General features: G+C 42.1%; 1 protein-coding gene across 1 annotated transcript in view; it reads right to left on the minus strand.

Moving 5' to 3' along the window:
- Window positions 1-824: 824 nt before the first annotated feature.
- The window catches only part of ripk4 (receptor-interacting serine-threonine kinase 4), a 57,488-nt gene continuing 36,061 nt past the window's right edge, over window positions 825-22,251 (minus strand). Inside the window, exons 2-8 of the mRNA XM_060833828.1 lie at window positions 18,542-18,833; window positions 16,758-16,900; window positions 13,701-13,750; window positions 8,723-8,881; window positions 7,850-7,959; window positions 6,204-6,456; window positions 825-4,231 (exon numbers count right to left, since the gene is read on the minus strand). Coding sequence (XP_060689811.1) covers window positions 3,039-4,231; window positions 6,204-6,456; window positions 7,850-7,959; window positions 8,723-8,881; window positions 13,701-13,750; window positions 16,758-16,900; window positions 18,542-18,833 — 2,200 coding nt within the window. The 3' untranslated portion in view covers window positions 825-3,038. The remainder of the gene's footprint in view (window positions 4,232-6,203; window positions 6,457-7,849; window positions 7,960-8,722; window positions 8,882-13,700; window positions 13,751-16,757; window positions 16,901-18,541; window positions 18,834-22,251) is intronic.

A 22,251-nucleotide genomic window follows, 5' to 3' on the forward strand; every position in this document is an offset into this window, starting at 1 on the left:
ATACCCCTACATGTACCCCTTACCTAACACTATGGGCAATTTAGCATGGCCAAGTCACCTGACCCGCACATCTTTGGACTGTGGGAGGAAACCGGAGCACCCGGAGGAAACCCACGCAGACACGGGGAGAATGTGCAAACTCCACACAGTCAGTCGCCTGAGTCAGGAATTGAACCCGGGTCTCAGGCCTGCGAGGCAGCAGTGCTAACCACTGTGCCACCATGCTGGAGATCAGAGCTGAAAATGTGTTGCTGGAAAAGCGCAGGAGGTCAGGCAGCATCCAAGGAACAGGAAATTTGACGTTTCGGGCATAAGCCCTTAATCAGGATTCTGATGAAGGGCTTATGCCCGAAACGTCGAATTTCCTGTTCCTTGGATGCTGCCTGACCTCCTGTACTTTTCCAGCAACACATTTTCAGCAATGAATGTCAAGAGACCATTTGAAGAGAGAGATTTGCTTTGTTCTGAATAGAGATCCACTCATGATCAGAAGTGGGAACTTTTAATTTTCACATGTTCACATTCTATTTTGCCTGGTTGAACTGAACCTAGTAGTAATGCCACACAAACCCAAAAGAAATGATACCTTATCGCAGATCTACAAAAAAGGAAAAATGCTGCATATGTCAGAAATCCAATACAAAACCAGAAAATATTAGAAATACTTAGCAAAAAAAAAGTGACATCTCATGAAACTAGTAGCTTACCATTTGATTTCACCCATTGTAGCCTCAGGGCCTTCAACGATACAGTAAAGAAAGAAAACTCTCAACACTTGGATATAGACAACAAGTGTCATCATTTTATTATTATTCTAATTACAGTGTTAGTTACAATGAAGATCAGTAATCTATGAAAGGACAAAGCAAACATTGCCTCTTAAAAAAGATGTACTAAAGCGTACATATTTCCAATAATCGCATAGCAATTTAGTTTGAAAACTTAAATGAAAAAAAAATCAGCACTACCACCTGAGACAAGTTAAAATGCTATACACGATGGCCCACATACTGATGTGTTGAATTACTATTTACACCTCAATAATATACCCTTCCTAGCTAGCTAACCTCCAACACAAGTAAAGGAACAATGGGAAACTTTCAGTACCTCTGCTTCCTTTACAGTGTTCAACAGCTACATGCAGCAAGAGCTCTCTAAATAAGTGGCAGCTAAAAAGGAGACAGTCCACCCTTAACCAAAAGGGGAGTCCCTTTTCATTTACTCATGCTAATGTACAATACATCTAATTATCGCCAATGCCACGTTCAGATTGAACTTCACCTTAAAATGGCAGAGATGGCTTTCCAATAAAAGGTTTTGGAACAGGCCAACTTCCTAATATCAGATCCAGAGACCAGAATTACACTGATTCATACGGACTTATTCTGCTAGTAAGATGGGTCTATGCCCACCTGCAGGTTGACAGCGATACAAGGATGAAGTTAGTTTGCTCCACGGTTTTCCACACACAGTGAGCGACAGTGGGGAGATTTGAAGTGATGCAAGCGTGACCTCTCATTCTTGTGGTAACAATCATTTTAAATAGGGCATTTCCTTCTTCCATATAGTAGGACTTCATCCGGTTCCCCAGTACAGTTCCACAGAAATGGGAACATTGCAGTAACTTGCCCAACTAGCTAGTCAATAGATGTAAAGTAAGGGGCAGAGAAACATTTGTCTGTCAAGTGCATCATAGCCAAAACCAAACCTGTACATCCACATTTGCTAATTAGGGCCACTGAAGAAAGAAGCCGCCACAACATTCTTGGCTATTTGCTCCCTTCCTTTGAATTGGAGGAGTGCTGGGAACTATTCTACTAATCCCATTGCTCACCCAGATTAAAAAAAATATAAAAGTTGTATTAATAATTTTTTTTGAAATGAACAGTTTATTCTTTGTTTTAGAAAATAATATTTTTGGGACCAAATTTTATACTAATGCTGGGACAAAAAAAATTCTTCTTGTAATATTTTTGCCAAGATCCACATGGATATCATTTCCTTTCTCCTGTTATGAAATATAAAATTGCATTACATTTAACATTTTTGCATGCAAAAGTAATGGAAAAAGGAAAGACTGGGATTGAATTGTGTGCAAACACTAAGGTTAATAATACAGTACTGGCAAATGACATTTGAATTCATGACCCCGTGGCAATAATGCAAGTCTAAATCACTGAAGATGGATAAGTACAACAAGCTTGCTTATTACATGACAATTGGTCCAAGGAATATAAAGCACTCACCTTAATGATACCACACAAATAATTTCCTTTACTGTACAAGGAAACAGAATCAAATCGCATTCAGACTCAGTCAAACAAGTTCCTGCACATTCAAGTCAACCACAACAATGCGACATCAAAAGAAACAACAAAACCAGTATAAATGGTGTAATGGAGGATGATGGTTGAGGTAACCCTTTAAATGACCCTTTGCAACTGTGAAGGCTGCTCTCCAAGTGTTGTTTTGCATTTTGTTTCAAAAGGGTGAGGAGGCAACCTCCTTATTTATAGGGTCATAGCACAACATAGCTCAAGAGGAGGCCTTTCAGCCCATCTTGTCAGCAATAATCTTTTCCAAAAACAAATGTAAAAGGAATCTGACAAGTCTGTTGACTGGCAGGAAGGCAACATCTGTTATGGCACAAACATGAAACCCAGTGTGATAGTCAAGCAATTGCACAGAGTTCTGGAAATCTGCTTTTTAAAACTATGTCACCATGTAATATTGTCCTCGAAGCAGTTATCATGAGAGGAGAAGAATACAGGTGCTTAAATGCAGGGGCGCATTCTTTATTGTGAAGTTCTGAAATCCAAGTACGAATCACTTCCTTCAACAATCTCAAGACATTTGATGAGAATCCATCAGATATTCTTCTATCCACACCCATCAAAATGGACCCTTACATTAAATTGGAGGATTTAAAGAAAAACACCAGATACACAGTTTTCAGTTCATACAATCCTCCAGTTTAATTAATCTTGTGCAGTAACTCGGCAGGTTCTGGAGGCTTTTCCTAGTGGTCAGTCACCACCTCACAAGATTTCAATTTCAGATTCTGCCAGGTACCGAAGCGCATCAATGGCCAAGCCATTGCCAGATTCTTCAGCCAGGCTTAAAGGTGTCTGAAATTTTGAGTTGTGTAAATTGACATCAGCGCCATGAGCAAGGAGGATGTCAATACATTTCAGATGTCCACACTTTGCTGCTATATGCAGAGGTGTTAACCCTTCATCATCCGCAACATTAGTGGTATTTTCTGTGCTGTTGAGAAGCTCCCTGACCACTTCACTATGCCCTTTCTCTGCAGCAAGGTGGAGCGCTGTTCTCTGGAGGAAACCGGAGATCTCAACATTGGCCTGTTCTTCCACCAACATTTTCACAGTCTGTAGATGGCCACTATTGGATGCCAGGTGGAGGGCAGTCCAGCCATCCTCAGTCACTGCATTGATGTCCACACCATGCTTGATAAGAAGCCTGGAAGTGCTGGTATGCCCACCTTCTGCCGCCAGGTGAAGGGGCGTGTGGCGGCTCAAGGTTTTCCAATTCACGGTGCTCTTGAACTCCAGGAGGATACGAGCTGCTCGGTACTGCCCTCTCTGGGCTGCAAGGTGCAGTGGGGTCCTTCCATCGGCTGTCAGCACATCTCCACTTGCCCCAGCCTGCTTGATGAGAAGCTTTGTGATGGTGTGATGGCCTTGCCATGCAGCAAAATGCAAAGGCATCCAGTTGTCCTTCCCTTTGGCTTGGGCATTAGCCCCGCGACTCAAAAGAACACGCACTATATTTTCATGGCTGTGCTGGCAAGCAACGTGCAATGCTGTTCGACCTTCAAAGTCCACCTCGTTTGTTGAAGCATTCCTGTCCAGTAGCAACCGCAAAAGGGTTTCTTCACCACTCTGTGCTGCAAAGTGGAGCGGAGTCCACTGGTCTTCATCCTTGGCATTTACATTTGCCTTCTTTCCCAGAAGCAGCTCAGCTATGACCTTCAAGTTCTTGTCTGCAGCCAGGTGAAGTGGTGTCGACCCCCGCTTGTTAGGTATATTCGGATTGGCATTGTACAAAAGCAACAACCGGACAGCTTCCTCGTTGCCCAGTTGAACGGCGCAGTGCAGGAGGCTCATGCCATCATCCAAGATCAGGTCCACATCTTGAGGCTGCAGGAGCTTCATCAACTTTCCAATGTCCCCAGACACAATGGCTTCATAGAGCTTCTTCTTTGGAACATCTGACACGGATTGTTCAAGGAGGGAAAGTAAACAGAAGTCAATTAGTTCCTGTACCTCAAGGGCACACATAACATAGCAATAACAAAAAAAAAACAAATGAAGTAAAAGAGGATCCATTGTCCATCCACTGACTAAATATGGACAGCAAGTAATGGAACAACCCAACAGAAGGCGATTTTGGGCAGAAATTTAACAGGTCCAAAACACCAATATGTAATTCACTCCCAGTCAGAATTGTTGCTCCCAATTAAGGTAGAAAGCCCATATCCAACCAATCTGGAGAGGGTGACCCAATTCTAAAGAACTGTCAGGCATCAGATCGGTCAGCAACTACTAGTAGTAGCTACGACTGCGGGCACTGCATCCATTCCCAGGTGGATGCAGCGGTCATGGGAGAAACACACTCATCCCTAATCAAGGCTAGGGTAGGCTGCTTTTGTTGGACAACAATCTCCTTCTCCTCCTTCCCCCCCTCCCCCCCCCCACCTCAACTGCCACCTGTTCCCCCAACTAACATTCCACTCAATCCCCACTGTGGCAGAAAGATTGTGACCAACACAGGAAGTGGCCACTTAAGATTGAGGGTAGGTGGAAGGTAGCCAATAGAATTGGTAAGTGGTAGGTAGTAGGAAAGAACACCATTTACGGGCCTCCCTCGCAAACCAGAAACCAATTCCCAGATTGTAAAATTCTTCCCAAAATCTCGACCTGGTGAACTTTGATTTTAACTACAGAGTAATGTGACAGAAATAGATTGCTTCAGCTTTAACTGCAGGTTAATAATAAATCAGTGTTCAGAAAGCCACAGTAACTTGATGTTCCATATTTTCAATAGTTACACTTCAGAAAGAAATCCATTGGGTGAAAGTGTTCAATAATAAAAAGAATATTGCTATGGATAGTCAGCTCTGAGGAATAAACGGACAGTAATTTGAACAGATAATATGTTTTAACTTGCAAAGTTCAGGGACAAACTGCTCTCAAAGTCTTACAGAGTTGGTCATTGCATATAAATCCAGCATGGTGAATGGTATTAAAGACAGCTGAAACTGTTTCTGATGCTATACATTGATGACCATCGCTGCGAGTACACAGCGAGACCTAATTTCCAAATGTTTCCATGTTACTAAACAGGAAAAAGAAATTGCCAGCCTTGGGAATGAGGGAAAAGAAAATTGAATTTCCCTGCCTGCACTGGCATTATCAGCACTGAATCTTCCACTATCAAAATCCTGGGATTACATTGACCAGAAACCACTTGCCTGGATGAGTGTAGCTCCAATAACACTCATGAAGCTTGACACTATTCAGGACAAAGCAGTCCATTTAACTAGCACCACATTTGCAACATTAATTCCATCTATCACTGATGTTCAGTCACAGCAGTGTGCACTATTGACAAGATGAATTGCAGAAATTCACCAAGGCTCCTCAGGCAGAACCTTCCAAACCGTCAACTACTACTAGTTAGGACACAGGGAGCAGATTCACCACCACTTGAAGTTCACTTCCAAGTCACTCACCATCCTGACAGAGATATATTACTGCACCATCAGTGTTGCTGGGTCAAAATTCTGGAACTCCCTCCCTAATGTAGGTCTATCTACAGCAGTTTAAGGCAGCAGCTGACCACCATCTTTACCAGGGATAATTAAATGTTGGCCCAGTCAGTTAGCAACACCCCCCCCATCATGGAATCAATACAAGTTATTTTTAGAAAGTGTCCCGAATCATGAACCCCTTCCATGGACAAAGCATGCTTGGTCAAGGAAAGATGACAGTGATAACTCCAACAGTCAAGCTCCCTGCCAATACTCAGAGCTCAGACTCATATGGCAAAAGAAGATTGACACCTCTACATTAATACACTAATCACCTAGAGGAGATATAATATAATGGAACCCAATGCAACTGACGATTAATAGCAAAGCTAAGTAAGCACCACCATGTTGCAATGTTTAATCAACTTACCAATTCCTCCAGCTTCTTTTCCGAAAGACAATGATATTGATCCTTGAGATGAGAATGCAGAGTCAATGGATGAGATTCCTGACAGTCTCTTCTTGCTGTCAGCTATTTCACCATTTGCTGGACATTCATTCCCAGCTGATTCAAAGCCTGAGTCCAGCTGGGACAGGAGCTGGGACAGGCTGCATTCATCGCTGTCAGAGGTCTGTTTGTATTGCCGATTCTGAACTGGCTGCTCAACTGCTACCGGTGGATCCTAACATTTAAAAAAAAAGAACATGTCATGCTGTACATTGCAAGCTATAAGATTTTGACAGGACAGCACAGAGATTGATTTTGCTTTCCAGAGAATCTAAAAATGGGGCCTCAGACTCCATATTTCACATTTAGTTCTGCAGTTTTTATTCTAAGATGCAACATTTGTCTAAACTCAGCCAGGGGTCAATCGGAGATTAGTTACCAAATCTAGTGAATGCCTAGGATTCTAGGCATCCACCTTCCTGATTGTGCAACAGAATTTTATTAGGAGTGTTACTTCATTGCACAATAACCTCTCCTACATGACAGATGAACATAAATCAGATTCACTACCATAGTGTTTCTGTATTTCCTTAATTCAGTACATAATATTAATCTATGTTTGGTATTAAACCAAAAAGTCAAGAACATCACTCCCCATCTCTTATTTACTTGGCCATGAGGAATCCTTCTTGCTGATCTCTCAGATCATGGGGTTTCCTCTGAGTAAAATGTTTTGTTGAAACCCAACTTGTCTTTAATCGATCTGACTGACATCCTGCGGATTGCCTGTATTAGTTAAGTATCATACACCAAGAAATTACTTTGGTAACTACATTACAATTTGAGTATTAATCAGCGAGAGCGAGAACGGCACGCATCACCGCTTTGGTCGTCTCGCCTTTCACAAGAACAACAACTACCCGAGCAAAAACGTTAGGGGGCTACTGGGCATCATTAATCTTCAAGAGGCAATGTTTTGAAGATAAGGAGGCAGAACACCAGGAATGAGACAGACCTTATAATTACTTCTGAAATTTATGATTATATTGAATGGTGGAGGGGGGTCAAGGAGGGTTGAATGGCCTACTCCTGTCACTATTTTTGATATTTCCAAATGTCTTTAGCAATGTCTATGACGACCTCAGAAATGTAAAGTATAAATTGTTTTATTACTTTTGACTAAGCAGGAAATAGCATTTCCCAATCAAGGTTAGATTTGCTTTCCTTATTCTTTCATGGTATGTGCAAATATTTGTTTCTCAACACAGCTGACTGTGAATTGAGTGTTAAAGGTCAATCACATTGTTCAACCACAATCACAGGGAAGACTGATAAAGCTTTGTAAATCTCCTTCCTTAAAGGCCATTCATGAATCAGAAGGGTTTTCACATCAATCAAATTTTTCAGATTCAGATTCAATAAACCAATTACTTCCAGTTGGATTTGAATCCATGTTCTCAGATCTGATCTTGTCCAGTGACACTGAAAGTAGATGATGCTGCTGTGGTAAAGAGGTCTACCACTTTTGGGATCATCTTTTGACAACCAAATGTTGGCTGGCATTTCTCAGACCTGTACTAACTTGATTCAATTCTCCTCTTTAAAACAAAAACTTAAGTATGTTTTACCTTTTTGCATGCCTCATGAGATTGGCCAGAATCTATAGGCTGTTCACGTGGTTTCTCTTGTGTCATCTCCTGTGGCTTGGTGCTAAGTTCTTCAGTTTCTGAAGTAATCTCTTTCAAAACAAATAAAAGGATATAAATTAGTCTTCTTTGCATATTATGCTTTCAAACTGTAATAGTTATTTTCAAGTCTGCACTAATTAGACTAATTGGTGTGAGAGAGTGAGAGAGTGAGAGAGTGAGAGAGTGAGAGAGTGAGAGAGTGAGAGAGTGAGAGAGTGAGAGAGTGAGAGAGTGAGAGAGTGAGAGAGTGAGAGAGTGAGAGAGTGAGAGAGTGAGAGAGTGAGAGAGAGTGAGAGAGAGTGAGAGAGAGTGAGAGAGAGTGAGAGAGAGTGAGAGAGAGTGAGAGAGAGTGAGAGAGTGAGAGAGAGTGAGAGAGAGTGAGAGAGTGAGAGAGAGTGAGAGAGAGTGAGAGAGAGTGAGAGAGAGTGAGAGAGAGAGAGGGAAATCAAAACAGTGGTTTATTGGGATAGGTTGGGCAATGCTCAGTGAGAAGGGCAGTATCCTTTGATTCAGAGCTAAGGCCTAGCTGGTTGGATTGAAATTTCTCTCTCTCAATACACAATTGCACATTATGCTTTGACTTCAGTGCAGTACAACTGCCCTGACTAGCAGTGAGCCGAGGTCACAGAGGCTAGATGAATGGTTGGCATTGTAAAAGAAACAAAACACAGGTTCAGTAAGAAGAGATCATCTAAGGCTTGTCCAACATAGGTTGTGGCCACAATGGGATAGAGATTATTCCCGGTTAGTGTACTGCTTGCAGCTAACAATAATAATGATATCCTGTCAGTTCAATTCAAAAATGGTGTTCACCTTGAAATGTTGGGCGGTCGCTGGGAGCATCCTTCCAACATCGCTGCATTAGCTTTAACAGGCCCTTGCAGGCTGGTGGTCTTGATTTAGGAATCACCGATAGATCAGGACGAAGGCCGCTCACTACTTTGACCATAATGTGTAGGATATTTGTTTCAGCTAAAATTCAAAAACAATTAGATTTGAATCTTCTTTAATAAAACACAATTTTTCATTGGGATGTAATAAAACAACCTACTCAAAGTGCTTTACATTGGAGTATAGAGACTTATGTGGAGAAATGGGAGCCATTCTACATCCGTTTTTACTATTGTAGCCACTTGAGTAACAACAGCAAGGAGAGGGTTGGTCACAGCACTGGAAAGACTTCCACCTAGGGGGTGGCGGGGTGGCACAGTGGTGAGCACTGCTGTCTCACAGCACCAGAGACTTGGGGTCAATTCCCGCCTCAGGCGACTGACTGTGTGGAGTTTGCACATTCTCCCCATGTCTGCATGAGTTTCCTCCAGGTGCTCCGGTTTCCTCCCATAGTCCAAAAAATGTACAGATTAAGTGAATTGGCCATGCTAAATTGTCTGTGGTGAAAGGGCAAACGTAGGGGAATGGGTCTGGGTGAGTTGCACTTTGGCGGGTTGGTGTGAACTTGTTGGGCCGAAGGGCCGGTTTCCATACTGTAAGTAATCTCATTAAAAGCATTAGAAGAGTGGAGGACACTATTCACAAAAACAATCAGAGAGATGAGGAACTTTGGTCTTGTAGCTCAATTAGAAAATAAAATGAAAAAATCCTGAAGGGACATTGAGAATGCAACTGAGGTACATTTTTTTACAATGTTTTCTTTAATGGGGTAGCATCACCAGTAAAGCCAATATTTGTCATCCATCCCTAGTTGCTCATGAATTGAGTGACTTGCTTAGCCATTTCAAAGAGTTGTTGAGAGCTGACTATATTGCTGTGGTTCTGGAGTCACATGTTGACGAGACCAGGTAAGGATGGCAGGTTTCTATCCCTGAAGGACGTTTGTGATCGAATACCATTGATGCTGGGGTTCATTAACAGTGACCATGAAACCGACTTTCAATTCTAGATTGCTCAGTTGAATTCCCACAAGCTGCGATGGTGGGATTCAAACCCATTCGCCTGGGACTGAGGATTATTGATCGTGTGATGTTAGTACGATACCACCAGCAACTCTATAAAAATTCAAACTCGAAAAGGGGTCTCGACAGTTATCAATAGGGAAAATAATTCACAATGGTTGTGGATTAGAACAAGAGACCACGGGTCAAAAACGCAATGCCAACATAAGAGAAAACCTTTCCAAGCAGCAAATAGTTCGGATCTGGAATGGACGGCCGAGAGCATGGTGGAGGTGGGTTCATTGGACTTTCAAGGAGGAGTTAGGAGGTTATTAAATAAGGAAAAATGTGCAGGACTACAGAGAGAAGGCAGGGTAATGGCACTAGGTAGAGTGCTGTTATGGAGTCCAACATGACTAGCTAAATGATCTTTCACTATTGTAACCATACTGTGATTCCTCCAAAGAGCCGAAGCTTTCAGTGATAATCTTAGCTGCTATCCTAGTGGTGTACATACACTAATCCTCCACATTGGGTTTGAATCAATTACTTTCATTTATAAAAGCAAGGTTTTTAATCAAACTGAGTTGAACAGATATAATCAAAATCAGAAAGCTTGATAACGCATGGCAACACGGTCATTGCATTTCTGTTAACATCAGCAGGATCAATGATTTGTTGCAGCCGGAAATTTGACAATGATTTGCGATAGGAATTCACGGGTCATTCATATATTCAACAGAAATTACTGGAAAAGCTCAGCAGGTCTGGCAGCACCTGAGGAGAGAAATCGGAGTTCACATTTCAGGTCTAGTGACCTTTCCTCCGAAGGGAGGTTCAGTTCCGAGGAAGGGTAACTAGACCAGAGATGTTGACGGATTTCTCTCCACAGATGCTGCCAGACCTGCTGAGCTTTTCCAGCAATTTCTGTTCTTGTTTCTAATTTACAGCAGCTCTTTCAGTTTTTGTTCATATATTCAAATCTGGTTAAGATTTATGAGAGGAAAGTCTCCACTGCCTGTAAAGGATCCTGCATGAAATTAGTTATGGCATACTGCACAATGCTATTATAAGTGATTTTACAACAATCTAATTATTGGAGATGTCCAGCATGTAAACTAATATACTGTGACAGTGCCTGAGATCATAGCTGGGCATGGTGTTGGGGAAGAGTTAAAGGAACACAACTTGTAAAATGCCAATTTTTAAAAAAGTTCCCTTCCTCGATGCGAACTAATATCCTCTAACCAACATTAAAAATAGAATTTAAAGTTAAATTTCTAGCAAGTTTTTTTTCCTGAGGTAGAGAATGGAGTCAAACAAATTACACATCACATGTCTTTCAACATAACCATTGATTATCAATGAACTAATCGTTATTCATTGCAAATGAAAAAGTAGTTTACCTGTTTCAAGACAAACCACATATTGAATTTTTCCCATGAAGTATAGATGAAAGATCATAGTCCAAATACATGCATGGAAAGTAGTATAAAAATACTAGTGAGGCAAGGTCATTCTGCCAGTAGTAATCAATGCTATTTTAACTGTATGAAACTTTTGGAAGATGTGAATAAGTTGCAGAGTTCCTGAGGAAAAATATGAATTCAAGTACAGTGGTTCCTAATTCCTGTAGAGAAAAGGGGCAACACTTAGGATACTATGTGTAGTGAGCATGCATATATAGCCGTTTATGAGAGAGTGTAGGATAACATGATTACAAAATGTGAAGTAAGGTTAGATGAACGGGGGCCGTCCAGCAGTGAGAGAGTTAGTGTAAGAGTAATAATGAGAGCGAGTAAATATGAGTGAGTAAGCCAGTGGGGAATTGTGTGAAAGAGTGAGATTATATTAGGGAGTGGGAGATGACATTTGGAGAATGATTTTTTTTCCTGGACTCCTCAAAGTGTGGTGAACATTATTATGGTCTTTCATATATGAAAGTATTATCCAATGTTTAGATAGCCTTTGGCAACAGAGGCTCAGGGGAGGCTAGATCAAGAAGTATTGAGGAGAAAATACACAAAAAAAACCTCACAGGAACTCATTTTTGTTCTAAAAAAGTGAGGAACAGAGGGGATATGAAAATGAATGTCTTTGGCTTAGAGGCTAAGAATATTGACTGAAGTCAAATTTTAAGGATAGTTTTATCAACAGCATAAGGGGAGAGCTGTTGTTTGGATTTGAGAGAGATAGGTCTTTCTTTCAAAGCTACAAAACAAAATACAGTTAGCTTTATTGACCAGGCTGAATTTATGTATTGTAAAGTTTTAATTGCTAATAACATTTTAATCAAAGCTTTTTGTTTTGCACAAATGATGATGATGATGATGTGCAAGGTGGCCCATTCAAGGGGAAGAACAACATTAATATTACATAGAGGATGAAAAATGCAACATTAATATTGATTGACAGTTAACTGCCAGGTTTTGCTTAAATTTAAACCAAATCGAATTGATTCTGATCAATATGATCAACAGTCCTAACCCCGCTTTGAACTTGCTATGTCTTTATTCTCAGAAGATCGAGCTCTTGCGATTCAGGGGAATTGTTTAGCTCTGTAATGCTTTTTGGCACACTAACAGAAAATACGTAATAATGTGGAAAGTCAGTTTTTTATAAATTTTGGACAACAATTTAGACTGTAGACATTTCTGGAATTTAAAACATTTTATCCTTTGCGGGAGAATACTAAAAAAAAACCAAAACCATAAAAAAAATAGCAGAATGTCACTGAAACTCAATGGTCTGGAAATCTGTCACTCCTGCCCTCTATATGATATGATACTAAAAGGCCATTATGAATCAACCACATGAAAAATATTTACGAACAAGAAACAGGTTTGACAATATATAAAATTCAGAACTTTAATAAACTCTTCATGGATTGAAATAATCAGCAATAACTTTTTATGGAATAAACCGTTTCCTGAGATAAAGGGACAAAGAATTGAAAGTGTTTAGTGGTGCTGAAGCTATGTAAACAAACTGTTTTAACAACAGCTTGACAACTCGCTGCCTTGTGACAAATGAGTAATTAAGATTACCTGCATAATGAATATCCTAAGGTGAAGGAGTTAATGATAGGACAGGCTGCGCTTCAAAACACTGACTGTAGCAAGGAGCAGAGAAGCTATTTTTGTTAAGAAAACAAGCCACAAACTTGGTGAATTCAAAAGTGTCATAAACAATGGCACACCACGAAATTACCAAGACAAAAAATCCTACAAGAATTTGACTTCATGATTCTTCAGCAGCAGAACTCTGGAGAACCCACACTGAACAAGGACATGTCTAGAGATAGATGCTATTGGTTGGAATCATGGCTAGATTCCACCATTAATTGGAAAATAATTGAGTCGAGTTGAGGCTTACTTGACAGATTTCATTTTGGTTGCCAGATGCAAAAAGATTTAAGTAATTGTTGCAGTATTTGACTGCCTGGTGAGATTTCTTAATAAGCAGCCAAATCAAAGATAGCTTGTGGTAATTTACACACAACACAGGCCACCATTCTTTTCCCAGGGGAACTAGGAATGCACAGTGAACATATCTTACATTTGCTACATTCCTTTGGAGTGGAAATATTGTGTCACATGTGGAATACAAAAATGGAGAAAAGGACTGTTATGAAGGAGGAAAAACAAGAACCAGAACAATGCCCCAACTCAAGATTACAATAAGAGAGGAAGTCTGTCATCAGCCAGCGTACAGAATCTGGAAAGAGCCTTTTCCTATTTGCATAAAGATGGTAAACTAGTTTTCACAGGACGGATCGAATAATATCACTTTTTAAACGGAGACTTGTATCTTGTAAAGCACCAAGCCACTTTGGCTGTCAGGAAAGTTCTTTCAACTTTAGTTTCCCTTTTCCCACTGATGTATTTCTCAGTGAATACCTGCAAAAGGCTTCTTCTGTGTTAGAATTCCCCAGATGACGATGGAAAAGCTGCAATAGGAAAATAAGCAATTGGTGAGTCTTTGTAAAAATCAAAAAGACTAAAAAGGCAAATCTGAGATTAACAAGTAATGTTCAGTAACCTCTGGTAATCCAAGCTGGGTGTATTGACACGTTCTGTTGTCTACATCAACATTGGATATCAGATAGTTAAGTACACCCAAGCAGATCACTGCTACAGTATTGTAAACTCCTCTTATCGTGTTGGGAGACGTATTGGACGTCAGTTGGCTGGTTTGCAATGCAAAATGATGTCAACAGTGTAGGTTCAATTCCTGCAACAGCTGAGGTTACCATGACAATCCTGCCTTCTCAGCTTCAGCTGGGACATTGGGACCCCTCCCGTCAAAATCACCTCTGGCCATCTCTCTCTTTAATGACAGAGTCCTCTGGAACTATGCTGAAAATGTGTTGCTGGAAAAGCGCAGGTCAGGCAGCATCCAAGGAGCAGGAGAATTGACATTTCGGGTATAAACCCTTGTTCAGGAATGAGGAGGGTGTGGCAAGCAGGCTAAGATAAAAGGTAGGATGGAGGGACTTGGGGGTGGGGCATTGCGAATGCGATAGGTGGAAGGAGGTTAAGGTGAGGGTGATGGGCCGGAGAGGGGGTGGGGGTGGAGAGGTCGGGAAGAAGATTGCAGGTCAAGAAGGCGGTGCTGAGTCCAAGGGTTGGGACTGAGATAAGGTGGGTGGAGGGGAAATGTGGAAGCTGGAAAAATCTGCATTCATCCCTGTGGTTGGAGGGTTCCTCGGTGGAAGATGAGGCACTCTTCCTCCAGGCGTTGTGTTGCCATGGTTTGGCGATGGAGGAAGCCAAGGACCTGCATGTCCTTGGCAGACTGGGAGGGGGAGTTAAAGTGTTCAGCCACGGGGCGGTTGGGTTGGTTGGTGCGGGTGTCCCAGAGGTGTTCTCTGAACTCCGGACTATGTTCAGACCAACAAAATTTGGAATCCCATCACCAAACCACCATCTCCCAGACCATCCATCCCCTGAGGTGATGAGGTTATCTCCCATCCACTGCCTCCAACCTCAGTCCCACAATCCCACACCACCCGTTTCTACCTCCTGCCCAAAATCCACAAACCTGACTGCCCCATCCGACCCATTGTCTCAGCCAGCTCCTGCCCCACCGAACTCATCGCCACCCATGCCCTCAACCTCTATGATTTGCGCTTCCCCAGCCCCCAATGCCTTATCTTCACCATGGACATCCACTCCCTATACACCTCCATCCTCTATCACAAAGGCCTCAAAGCCCTCCGCTTTTCCCTTTCCTGTCAAACCAACCAGTACTCTTCCACTGACACCCTCCTTTGACTGACTGAACTGCTCCTCACTCTGAACAACTTCTCTTTCCAATCCTCCCACTTCCTCCAAACCAAAGGAGTAGCCATGGGCACCCGCATGGGCCCCAGCTATGCCTGCCTCTTCTTCAGACATGTGGAACAGTCCGTCTTCCGCAGCTACACTGGCACCAACCCCCACTTTTTCCTCCACTACATCAACGACTGTATCGGCGCTACGTCATGCTCCCCCGAGGAGGTTGAACAGTTCATTCACTTTACTAGCACCTTCCACCTGGACCTCAAATTTACCTGGAATGTCTCAGACTCCTCCCTCCCCTTCTACACCTCTCCATTTCTATTTCCGACGACCGACTCAACACGGACATTTACTATAAACCGACCAACTCCCACAGCTACCTAGATAACACCTCCTCTTATCCTGGCCCTGTAAAAATGTCATCCCATATTCCCAAATCCTTCTCCGCCGCATCTGCTCCCAGGAGGACCAATTCCAATACTGAACAACCCAGATGGTCTCCTTCTTCAAAAACCACAATTTCCCCTCAGACGTGGTTGACGATGCTCACCACCGCATCTCCTCCCCTTCCCGCTCCTCCGCCCTTGAACCCCACCCCTCCAATCGCCACCAGGACAGAACCCCACTGGTCCTCACCTACCATCCCACCAACCTCCAGATACATCGTATCATCCGTCGTCATTTCCGCCACCTCCAAATAGACCCCACCACCAAGGATATATTTCCCTCTCCTATCAGCGTTCCGGAAAGACCACTCACTCCGCAACTCCCCTGTCAAGTCCACACCCCCCACCAAGCCAACCTCCACTCACGGCACCTTCCCCGCAACCGCAAGAAATGCAAAACTTGCACCCACGCCTCCCCCCGAGGCCCCAAGGGATCCTTCCATATCTGTCACAAATTCACCTGCACCTCCACACGCATCATTTACTGCACCTGATGTGGCCTCCTCTACATTGGGGAGACAGGCCACCACCTTGAGGAACATTTCAGTGAACACCTCTGGGACACCTGCACCAACCAACCCAACCGCCCCGTGGCTGAATGCTTTAACTCCCCCTCCCACTCCGCCAAGGACATGCAGGTCCTTGGCCTCCTCCATTGCCAAACCATGGCAACATGACGCCTGGAGGAAGAGTACCTCATCTTCCACCTAGGACGAATGCAGATTTCTCCAACTTCCACATTTCCCCTCCCCCCCACTTTATCTCAGTCCCAACCCTCGGACTCAGCACCGCCTTCTCGACCTGCAAACTTCTTCCCGACCTCTCCACCCCCACCCCCTCTCCGGTCTATCACCCTCACCTTAACCTCCTTCCACCTATTGCATTCCAATGCCCTTCCCCCAAGTTCCTCTTCCCTACCTTTTATCTTAGCCTGCTTGGCACACCCTCCTCATTCCTGAAGGGTTTATGCCTAAACATGAATTCTCCTGCCCCTTGGATGCTGCCTGACCTGCTGCGCTTTTCCAGCAACACATTTTTCAGCTCTGATCTCCAGCACCTGCAGTCCTCACTTTCCTCTGAAACTATGTCAACATCATCATAACTGTATAGCATTGAATAAAACCCACACAATGCAACTACAAAACATAATAATGGCTCCAACGGAGAGTGCCATCATTTGCTCCCCACACGCTAACAGGGGAGGAAGAGGAGAAGGAAAGGGTCTAACCTGTATACATCATGCTTAATGTCAGAATTCTTCTGGCGTAGACGCTCCGGAGGAAGATATGCAATCGTACCACAGAAACCATCCAAACTGATGTCTTGTGTATTTGACAATCCATTCCACCTCGCTAATCCAAAGTCTGAAATCTATGCAGAGAGTTTACAAAACAACATTTTTACACTGTATTTAAATTAGGTGTTTCACAGATGCATTAGGAAACAAAATAGGACACTAAGTGAAAAGATGACCAAAAGCAGTCAGTTTCAGGGAGCACCTTGAAAGCAGTGGAGTAACAAGATAAAAAGGTTTAAAAATTGTGGATTTTCAGAGTTTAGGCCCTAGGGACCTAAACACGCAGCAGCTAAAATTCTGGAATGTTGCCGTGCCTCATTGGAAGTCAACGTAGGTCAATGAATTACACAAAAGAACTGTGGATGCAGAAATCTGAAACAGAAACGGCTACAGAAACTCCACAGGCTTGATAGCATCTGTCAAGAGAATGCAGAGCTAACACTTCAAGTCCAGTTCTTCAGTGTTGGTCTGTGGGGCAAGTGTTAAATGGAATTTGGCGTAAGGACGGGGCAGATGTTTGGACAACCTCAAATTTTACGTAGCATAGAATGTAAGAGGCCAGCCAGGTGTGCATTAGAATAGTCAGGAACTACAGGTTTGAAGGCAAGCCTAATAGTTTCAACAGCAGATGAGCTAAGGCAAGGATAGATTCAGGCAATATTATGGAGTTTCAGCAGCAACAGAAGAACCACTCATGTTCATTAATGATGAATGAAATTAGTTGATATTTCAGCAAAAAGACAGCTCAGGTTACTTTTTTCTAAAGTCAATATTAAAATGGAGAGAGAGTCATATAAAACAGTCTTAAATGAGAGCAATGTCTCGTATGCTAGACTTTTTTTCGTTTTGTCACCATACATTTTAAATGCGAGACACATTGAATATTTTCCAATGTGACAATGGGCAGTATTTCCACAAAGCAAGACATAGAATTGTAAGGTATGGTCAAAATTGGCGATGGTGCAGTTATTCTCCTTAGAGAAGAGCAAAGTGGAGATTAAATAGAGATGTTCAGATTTATGTGGGATTGTAACAGAGAGCAAACGAAGAAGAAATCAGGGGCAGTCAGTACGCACGGAGACAGATTTGAGATAGAAATCATACAGCATGGAAAACAGTCCAGTCCAACTCATCCATGCCAACTAACCAGTTATCCTAAACCGAACTAATCCCACTTGCCTGCATTTGACCCTTATCCCTCTTAAATCTAGTGAGGAGATAAGTACATTTCTTTTGAAATAGAGTGTTCTGATGATCTGGAATCCATTTTTAATACCTTCCAAAGTTGGAAATTACTTGAAAAAGGGAAAAATATTGCCAGTTTAAATGAAACATGACCAGAACAAATGGGATTAATTAGGTAGCCCTTTCAAAAGGGTCAACACAGACACATTGGGACATCGCATGTTCAATAAGAGTAGCCAACAATTTCCCAGTAAGGGTTTTCTCAGTCTCAGTGTTACTACTAGAAAAAGTGCTGAGCAGAGACCGGAACAAAAGGAGCGAATCTCAAGCAGTCTTGGTTGTCTGGTTAAGCAGACAGATGACCATCTGCAGAATGATATAATGAGGTTAGGTTCCACAAATGATTGGGTTACACAGCTGGAAACAGCAAGAATGGGATTGGGTTACATTCTGAGAGAAAGGAAAATTGGATTGCTTAACATCATGAGAGGAGGAAAAACAAAAGCTTCTGTTAGATCACCATCAATTACCTTGACATGATGGTGTGCATCCAGAAGTATGTTTGCAGGCTTCAGATCAAGATGTAATAAGGGTGGCGACATACAATGTAGAAAATTCATGCCCACGGCCGTCTCATGGATGATACGGAAACGCAGTTCCCATGGTAACACTTCCGAGGCCAACAGTTTTTCCAAAGATCCAGTCTCCATGTATTCCATAACTAACCCCACTGGATCCTTGCAGATCCCATACACTGGGAGTATGTAGCGGAACTTTGCCATTTCCATCTTCTTAGCTTCATCTAGCAGCTCTGCATTCTCTCTGCAAAACACAAGGAAGGAACAAATACTATTCTGATCTGACACTGGAGTACCACTTGGAAGAGGTGTGATTGAAAACCTCTTTTAAACAGAGAGGTAAACGTCATGACTTCAATGCCAGACAGGAATCAATACAAGCTGGCTTACTTTGATATGTACTTCTCCCAACTTACCTGGTTTTGGTTAACTTTCAGCTAATTATAAAAAAAAGCTCAAGTATGTACCAAACTCATTTGGCTTGAGAAATGGTGAAGCATAGATTCAACAGAACAATTTTGGGGCTTAAAGGATTAATTTAAAACCAGTTTGGAACTAAATCTTGCATTTCCTCATAAGATTAAGCGTTGATCTAACTGAATGATTTCAGCTGATTAAAGGACTTGATAGGATTGAGAAAAAGTATTCCTTCTGGTCAGGAAGTCCAGAGCAAGTGCTTCCAGAGCAAAATTCGCACCAAGCGTTCAGAAAGAGAGTGTGGACGTCAGGGAGCACCTTTCGCATCAGGCGGGAATGGAATTTGGGAACTCTTTTCCCCCCAAAAAAATATACACAATAGATGACACTGAAAAATTACAAATAGGAGACTTTTCTCTGTTTAAGGGATGTAGAAAAATGTAACAAATTATATACAATCTAATTGAATAGTGGAGTGCTCAACTGCAAAAATAGCCTACTCCTGAACATATACAACAGGGGAGCAAAGTACTGCAGATGCTGGAATCGGTACTGAAAACAAAAAGAAATGCTGGAGATACAGGTCAGGCAACATCCATGGAGAGAAAGTACAAGCTAATGTTTCAAGTCTAGATGATTCTCCATCTCACGTCAGCTCTGAAGAGTCATCTGCACTTGAAAAGTTAGCCTAGGTTTCTCTCCATGGATGCTACCTGATCTGTTGTGATCTACAGCATTTTTTGTGTTTCCTATACTACGGAGCACCGCATAATTAAAATCTTCTCCCATCCAAGCTCAGGCCAGGGCCAGGAGGGAGGTAATAGGGGTTGGAATTGATTAAATAAGTTTGCCTCAGCCATTTGTAACGTTAGCCAATAAGCCCCATGCTAAACGAGAGAAGGTAGCCTGCAGCATGTATTGAACTGGGCTTTAGCTAATGTGAAAGTAGCTCTGCAACATAAATGTAACCAATGTTTTACTGGATACGGTACCACTGAGTTTATTGCTGAAATATTCAGAACAAAAAAAATGTTTCATAGCTATTTCTGAATCAACTTGTTCAGACATGTTGTTATGACACACATCTAGAAGAATGCTAACTTTGACCTGGGCGGAAGCACTGACTGATGTCACAATTGGATCCTTGATCTCCGATTCAGGAAGAAACGACAAATAGCCACCAAGGTTCTGATCACTATCTCATCACCTCCACTTGATGTTTATAAAAATCACGAGTGGCATAGATAAGGTGAATGACAAGTGTTGCTCCCTCAGGTGAGGGAGTTCAAAACAGTGAGGACACATGTTTAAGGTGAGGGGAGAAGACTTAAAAAGGACATCAGAGGCAACTTTTTTTGTACAGAGTGGTTCATTTGTGAAATGAACTGTTAGAGAAAGTGGATGCAGGAACAGTTACAGCATTTAAAAAAAAAGACATTTGGATAAGTTCATGAATAGAAGGAGGTTTGGAGAGAAGTGGGTCAAGCACGGGCAGGTGAGACTAGTTTAGTTTGGAAGCATGGTCAACGTGGACTGTTCAGAGCTGAAAATGTGTTGCTGGATAAAGCACAGCAGGTCAGGCAGCATCCAAGGAACAGGAAATTCGACATTTTGGGCCAGAGCCCTTCATCAGGAATTCCTGATGAAGGGCTCTGGCCCAAAATGTCGAATTTCCTGTTCCTTGGATGCTGCCTGACCTGCTGTGCTTTATCCAGCAACACATTTTCAGCTCTGATCTCCAGCATCTGCAGACCTCACTTTTTACTCGTGGACTGTTCAGAGCAAAGGCTCCGTTTCTGTGCTATTTGACTCTATGACTTTATGAATTTAAAGTCAATATTAGACCCTGCAATTGTTCTACTGACGTTTTATTGACTTAACCGATCAGGGATCCAACATGGAAAACAGTTATAGTATCATGGAACAGTTTACACTTGTATGAGAATGTATTGGGGCAACGTTACAAGAACTGAATCACACTTAAGTTTATAAAAAGTCCATCAAAATATACCTTCCAAATGACATTTTGGAGATAAAAAGTATTGAGCAAGAACAGTGTCTCCTGTTGACATAATCCAGAGACTGACTGGAGCCAGACGGATAGAAGTTAGATCTCCAAGACAAGATTGCCACATGAAACAAAACACTCATAGCAACTGGAGCTTAACATTCCAGTGAAAAAGGAGTCCAATGTAAACTCATCACATCATCATCAGGTGTGTCAGTAAAACGTCTGTATGCCTTTGGCAATTTTTACTCGACCTGTTCTGTAGAATTGGCAGGCTCATTCATTTAGGAAATAATGGAAATATTGTTGTATCCATTCCCGTGTTACATTAGCAGTGCATTGTGAGTGGCCGTGCTATTTAGTGCAGATAAAAAGGATGCAAGCACTTTGATGGTATATATTTGTGTCTAAAACAATCACATCCATATTTATGACTCATTCTTTGAAAGAGCTCACAAAGTCCGCTCTTCCAAAATAAACAAGGATCCCTATGGTCTATTTCCGACATTTCCAAAAGTTCTGAAGTTCAGAGATTTGTCAATCTCTCTTTTGAAGGAACTTGAGGAAGCCTCTGACATGCTCAGACAAACTTTTATGGTCACCAGTTAATGTTTATGGCTGCATTCCACTAGGAACAATTCCCACCACCATGACATTCCAGAGCAAGTGCGTCATCTATACCCAATCACATCTTGAAGTCATTTAACCCAAAGTTAACTTTTGACTTGCAGAATCTGGGTATGAAGCCTGCTTAGAATAATGGAATACAAGATACTCTGACAACGTGGGTCCTGTGTAGAATGAGATTCGCCAGTTTTCAAATCGCCGTAGGTCACGAATATAGTTTCTTGATCAAATATCATTAGTAGAATGGAGATGATACAGTCTATGTGATTCTCAATATATTGGCTCAAACCAAAGATTGGGCTTTTGTTTTGAAGCTTATTAGCAACACACTCATACTCAGGGGTTTGTGCTTATTGACGTTGCTGTGCATTGCATACACAGAACAGACTGATTAAACACTACGCTGACTCCATTGCATGAAGACATTGACCGAGAAGATGAGAGTATATTTATATTCTGACACTATATATCGTGATGCTACTTGCTTGCACATGTCTGTATAGTCTGAAATCTATTCAAAAACAATAGCCACCTCAGTACAAAGGACCTTCATCTGGCATTAAGATTATAGTCCCTATTCAAAAAGGCTACCAGAGAGACATCAGACATC

Source organism: Hemiscyllium ocellatum, chromosome 12 (genome assembly GCF_020745735.1).
Source record: "Hemiscyllium ocellatum isolate sHemOce1 chromosome 12, sHemOce1.pat.X.cur, whole genome shotgun sequence".
Classification (NCBI taxonomy): Eukaryota; Metazoa; Chordata; class Chondrichthyes; order Orectolobiformes; family Hemiscylliidae; genus Hemiscyllium; species Hemiscyllium ocellatum.